Below are 6,241 nucleotides of genomic sequence, written 5' to 3'. Positions count from 1 at the left end.
AGATGTATGGTTATGATTGAATTGGGGATAAAAATATAATGGGTAAATAGCTAAGTTGGTTATTGAAAGTGTCAAGTTTGCCCTTAAACTTAAAAATTCATCATGCGATTTCTGAAAGTGGCAAACATCGGTCAACTTAGTCCCCGATGTTAAAAACGTAATAAACGCTAACGGGAGAAGCCGAGTTGACACGTTATATGCTAACTTGACAGCGCTTGACACTTTAAGGGACCGCGGGATGGAACCCCTCTCTTGAATTCTCTCACCGCTTCTTTCTCGCAAATCCTTTCTCTATGGTCTCATTCCTTTCTTTGCTTCATGAAGAAGGTTTTTCAAGCGTTACAAAATCATCTCATTTCCCTTATTTTTAGACAAACCAACACCACTATGGTCTCCTTCCATTTTTTCGTTAGAGCTTCTTATGGATCCACCGCCTCAACTTTGTGCGATTGCAGCCCAAAATGACTTGAGGATAACGTTATTTGTGTCTTGGAAGGAGGAGAGCGACCTAGAAACTACAAAAGACACAATTTCATTCAGATATGAAAATTTTACGGAGAGCAACTCCGACCTGTAAATGGAGTTTATGGCCAACTTGTTGGGTTTTAGGCAAAACAAACACCACACTGCGCTCTTGGCCATGAGAGGAAGAAGATCTACTACTTAGTTTATGCTCCAATGATAGAGTTGTTGCATCTCCATTGTGAACCACCTGCAATCTGATATGTGAAGTACGTTGTTCATGAGGAAGAAGAATAAGTGAAAGTAATGAGAGGAAAAGGAAGAGAGAGGTGCTTCTAAGGCTTTGATGAAGGTAAATGTGGAAGCTTTCGTAAAAGAAAGTTGAGATTCATGATGGTGGTAATGGTCTCAGCCATAGTGATGGTGTTCACAAGGAAAAAGAAGAATCGAAAATAAATCACCCGTAAATTAAAAAAGAAAATTACCAAATTGACCTTGAAACCATCGGTCCCGAAAAAAGGACCACCCTTGTCTTCATCATCCTCACCTATCATAGACATAGAATTTCGCTGAAGCCCCCACCCCGAGTAATGATATATTCACACCTCACTTTCTCTTCCATCTCTTTTCCACTGATTTTTCTTTCTATCTCTCTCTGCATTTCCTGTCACATCACATATCATATCACTCATATCTCTCATTTCCTTCACATTTTAAAGAGGTGGAGGTGGAAATGGATGGGGCACCAAACATTATTCCCCCCACCCCCATAAAGGAAAATGAGCGGGAAACTCAAAATCTAAATCATCACATAAAACCATGGTTTTGGCGGCAAATGAAAAATAAAATAAAATTCAACAGCATCGCTCGTTGCAGAACGAAGAACTGAAGAAGAGCCAATTCCATCGCAAATGCAGCCGAAGATCAACGCTTTCTTCAAATCTCCCTCTTCCTCCGCTCCCACATCCCTCTCCGACGATGACTTATCCGCCTGGGAGAACAAACAGCACCAAATCTCCATCACCTACACCCGAAACCGCCACAAATCCACCACCGTCACTTCCCCTCCCAACCCGGAACCCACCGTAACCGGAAAACCCGTCGTCAAGAACAAGAAGAGGAGCTATGCCCAGTTCCACCTCGACTTCGGCCAATCCGACTTCCTTCTTCGCCGCTGCTCCACTTGCGGCGTCAAGTTCACCCCCGGCGACGCTGAAGACGAGAAATCACACAAGGAGTTTCACAATTCCTACACCCAGGGGATCCAATTCAGAGTAACTTCTCCTGCTTTATTCAGCGTGATTCCCAATTTGTCTGATTCGATTCGATTTGATTTGATATGAGTCCTTATTTTCTGATTCTGTTTTTTAGGGTTGGACCAAGGAAAGGATTATCTCAGTGCCCACCGTCAAAGAGGATCGAATCGTTTTGGTCTTGGACAGCGATCCTTCTGCTCATAGGAACAAGGTTAGCTAGCTTCAATTTCAAATCCTTTTTTCAATAATTTTTCCTGCTTTTGTAGCTTTTGATTGAGAAATTGTTTCTGCTGATAGGTTGAACAAGTTGTGAAAATGATGGAAATTGAGTTTGGAAGTGGATGGATAGTTCATCAACACTGTAAGGTGAATAATAATGCTTTCCTTGTTTGCTATTTAGATTGTGTGTCTGTGTTTGTAATTTGCTGAATTGAACCTAAAATATCAGGTTTTGTTAGGTTGTTATGTATTACTCATTGACATGGAGGTATGTATATGTGTATACAGGTCTATCTGTTTGTTTCTCTTCAGAGGATTGTTGGGTGCCTGGTTGCGGAGCCAATCGAAGAAGCGTTCAAGGTTGTGTCTTGCTCGGATGCTGGGCATTCTGATGGTGTAAGGAGAAAGGAAAAGAAGTCAAGCTCAACCACTCTCCAGTTTGGGAATATTTTATTTCAAAGGGAAGTTGAAAAAAGAGCGGTGACCTTGAGTGGTTCTGAGGTGATGGATGCTGGGGCAATCTTCTGTGAGAATGAACCAGTTGCTGCTGTTTGTGGTATTAGAGCCATCTGGGTTACTCCCTCAAACAGGAGAAAACGCATTGCTAGCCAATTGCTAGATGCTGTGAGGTAAATTTGGGTTTACTTGTGTTTCTCGTAGGAAACTATAGCCAACCTTATATAATGAATTTTAACCTGAAAGAAAAGTTATCTGCTAAAACTTCATTTATGTTCTGCTCGAACTTGTCTTCAATGGCTTATGTAGACTCAGAACGTTGTTCCATTTTTAAAAGTTCCTCAAGTTTGTGTTCTTCCGGGGGCAGTAGGTACTGGAGTTGAATCTGCCAAATCCTAATTTCCCTCTAAGCTTCTCTGCAGGAAATAACATTAGTAATATCATATCTTTGAAGCTTTTAATACTAAATGCGTTGAATTTGAATTGATCGGTTGAATATTCTTCAATAGATTGTCAACTTATTGATTCTCTTTTGTGCTGAATTCATGGCAGGAAAAGTTTCCGCTCAGGCTGTGAGCTTGAACATGCTCAGCTAGCATTCTCTCAGCCAACCTCAGCTGGAAAGGCATTAGCATCTAGTTACACTGGTACTGGATCATTCTTGGTGTATAAAGCCAATAAAACAGAGGTGTAGAGAAAGAAAAATGAATACAACAAGTCATGTCTTGAAAATCTGGTGCATACCTCTCCACTGATGAATAGAATGATGTTGTCCAAGTTCATTCAATGGAGTGATTTGTTATCTTTATCATCTTTTTGTGATGTTGGAGAAGATAGAGATTAAAGGAGAGTTGGAGAACTAAGATTAGAAACCAACAATTCCAAGGGAGCAGTGGCCTGCCTTATTATAGGTTGTGTAACTGGTAATTTTTTATAATCTTGTTGAAGTTCCATTCTTGTAGTGAGATTGCACTAATGATGTAACTAGATATAAGTTTAATATTGTGCAATTATATTTTGACTTTTCGATAGGTCTAAACATTGGATTTTTGGTTTAATCCTGTTACTCCGGATGAAATTTGTAAGAGAGGAATATTTTGTGAAATGCTTCGTAAATGTCCTGAAATATGACTTACTGTGACGAACAAGTAAATGGGATGGTGATAGTGAAGAACTCAGAGATAAAGAGAGAATCAAATCATTGACCTGAATCGATTTGAAATAGTTACTCAACTGATTACAAACTACTCAGCTTTAAATAACAACTCAACTACATTCTAACTGCTAACAAAATGTGAAACTAAACATATCAATAGCAAATTAACTGAGTTAGCTATAGCTTATCAAAAAAAAAAAAAACTGAGTTAGCTATAACTAACTTCTTACTAGACTCTCTTATCCAATCAGTCCCACAATCATGATAAGTTGCCCCAAATCCTCCACTCCTAATACAGTTTCTACGGAGATTCGGAGTGGGTGAACGGAGATATCAGTTACTTCGGAGAGTCTGGAGGGCTTTTGCATTTGACAATTACAGTTGTTAAGCAAACTTTAAAATATGACATTTTTGAGTTGAAGGAAGATTATTCTGGGTGGCCATTGAGGCACAGTGTTGATCTTAATCCGCTGCGACACGTGTGCGGGGGACTTGTCTAATTGGGTCCTTACCATTGTTGGCCTAGTAAAAGAGAAATCATTGTTGGTTTTGCTTGCAAGTGCAAGTGAAGAAACACTAGTAGTGTATCCTGTAACTTCGAGAAAGTTATGTGAGATTGAGATGGAAACATGTCGCATGATATTAGGTGGATAAGTAGGTAAAATTAAAAAAAAATTAATGGCTTTAAAGCTTTGTTTTAGACTCAAAGGGGAAAAAGGAGCGAATTTTGCAAGATTTTAAAGAGAGTTTTCAGTTTTGGACTCAAAGGGGAAAATGGAGGGAATTTTGCATTTATTTCTCACTTTAAAGCTTTGTCCCTAATCCTACATTATAAATAGAGTTCCCTCTCATTTTTTTCACACTATAAGCTTCTTTTGTTCTAGCTGTGAGTTCTCTCTTAACGCCTAGATGGATCGCCGGTTGAAACGCCTCGAGTTGATTGACGCCGCCACCAACGCTGCGTGGGAGATTGACCACTCTCGCAGTCGCTATGTATATAGAGGTCCGACTTTGGAGTCGACCTTCTCCCGAGATGGACGTTGCAGAAAGGTTAGATGGTACTCTGGGCGGCTGAGGATGCCCTATCCTCCCCCGCATTTCGCTTTGCCTATTGATGACATCACACCATCCCCTTCTATGGAGGTGGACCTGACATACTCTCCAGGATACTCTCCTCGGGCACCGGAGAATCCCCCAGCATCGCAGGAGAATGTTCCCGCATCACCAGAGCCGGAGCCGGAGCCAGCTGCTGCAGCCCCGGTCTTCGAGACACGTGCTGGGGACGAAGCAGAGGCAGTGCTGAGACTGTTCGACAGACTTTTGGAGCGCAGGTTGAGGTCCCTGCTCCAGGAGGTTGTCGACCAGGCGTTCGTGACTAGGGGACTTTGAGTCGGGTAGGGAGTGATTAATGGAGTCTGTATTTTGGGGCTCTTGAGAGGTCATATGCTATTTTAGTACTTTGATAAGTTAAACATTAGAACTATGGTGGATTCGACTTTGTACTGTACTTTTTCCTCACTTCCAGTACAAGCACCTTTAATGTACACTATAACAAATTCCATTTATGTTGGATTTAGATTTCAGATGCTAATGATACTAATGCATTGTTAGGTTAAAGAGAATGTATTTTAATTTTGCTTTCTGCTAATTGACGGTCCTGATCTAGATCCTTGCGTATTATTTCGGATCATAGAGATTCTCCATTCTGCATATAGAGCTGGACATATTAAAATTGCAGATTACTTGAGTGTCTTCATTACCTTGGTCTTGCGTTTCAAAGTTTCTCCTGGTAGCTTACAATTATATAACTTGTTTGAACTCCTTTTTTGATAACATCCATTTCTTATTTCAGCTTTTCAAATCTGTGCTTCTGTCTATTATGCTTTGTATGAGTCATCAGAACCGACTAGAAAGGTTTGAAGTTAGCAATGCAAGACAATGGAGTTGCATGTGCTACATGTAAAATTAACTATTTTAATTTTTAAAACAAGATAATTCAATGTCTTTGAATGAAAGAAAAAGGTTTGGTTATGGATTTGAACCTTAATGATGTTACCAATTTTGCTTCTGAGATACATAGATAAAATGTCTTTGATGTTGTAGGTACATTTATTTTGTTCTAACTTATCACTCATGAGCATTGTTTGAGGATTAAGTGCATGTGAATCAGTAGTAAAATTTGGGCAGCTTTATGAGTTTGTGTTGACACTGCAAGCAGGCTAAGATCATGGTTTCATAGTTTGAAATTCACATTATACTAGGTTCACGTTGGCCAGAGATGGTTGGAAAGATTACAACTTCCATGCCCAAAATGATATTTCGTATGCCGTAGCTTTTTCAATGTTTTGGGATAGTCATTTGTGCTATTTAGTTAATGTTCTAATTCTCTTATCGTTCTGTTATTTAAGCTATTTAGTTTTCGAAAAATTATGCTTGCCCTTCTCTGCTCAGTTTCTTTGTTCTTTTGCAGTCATCAGAGAAAAGTATGAAAATTGAAGAAAGGCATGAAATACAATGTGCATTTGAACGACTGAAAATCTTAACGAGATGACAATGGTCAAGAGGATGTTTTGGAGTGAGAAATTGGTTAACGTGAGTTTTCAAACCTGGAACACTTGTGCTTTGAGCCAACTTTCTGGCATATTTCATCTTCATGCTTGTCACATCCTATTTTATTATGTGTAGCTGCTGG

At 39.7% G+C, this 6,241-nt stretch overlaps 1 protein-coding gene across 1 annotated transcript; it reads left to right on the top strand.

Moving 5' to 3' along the window:
• Window positions 1–1,303: 1,303 nt before the first annotated feature.
• LOC130732694 (protein CHROMOSOME TRANSMISSION FIDELITY 7) lies at window positions 1,304–3,509 on the top strand. The gene is made up of 5 exons (XM_057584690.1): window positions 1,304–1,736; window positions 1,834–1,929; window positions 2,016–2,084; window positions 2,226–2,566; window positions 2,946–3,509. Exons 1-5 carry the CDS (start codon window positions 1,374–1,376, stop codon window positions 3,085–3,087), a joined length of 1,011 nt encoding a protein of 336 aa, XP_057440673.1. The 5' UTR covers window positions 1,304–1,373; the 3' UTR covers window positions 3,088–3,509.
• The last annotated feature ends 2,732 nt before the right edge of the window (window positions 3,510–6,241 follow it).

This window comes from Lotus japonicus, chromosome 1 (assembly GCF_012489685.1).
Source record: "Lotus japonicus ecotype B-129 chromosome 1, LjGifu_v1.2".
Taxonomy (NCBI): domain Eukaryota; kingdom Viridiplantae; phylum Streptophyta; class Magnoliopsida; order Fabales; family Fabaceae; genus Lotus; species Lotus japonicus.
This window is presented reverse-complemented; position numbering and strand designations above follow the sequence as displayed.

Coding starts and splice junctions, on each gene's coding strand:
- LOC130732694 (XM_057584690.1), top strand. CDS start 1,374: ATGCAGCCGAAGATCAACGCTTTCTTCAAATCTCCCTCTTCCTCCGCT. Junction 2,085..2,225: donor TAGTTCATCAACACTGTAAG/GTGAATAATAAT, acceptor ATGTGTATACAG/GTCTATCTGTTTGTTTCTCT. Junction 2,567..2,945: donor CAATTGCTAGATGCTGTGAG/GTAAATTTGGGT, acceptor AATTCATGGCAG/GAAAAGTTTCCGCTCAGGCT.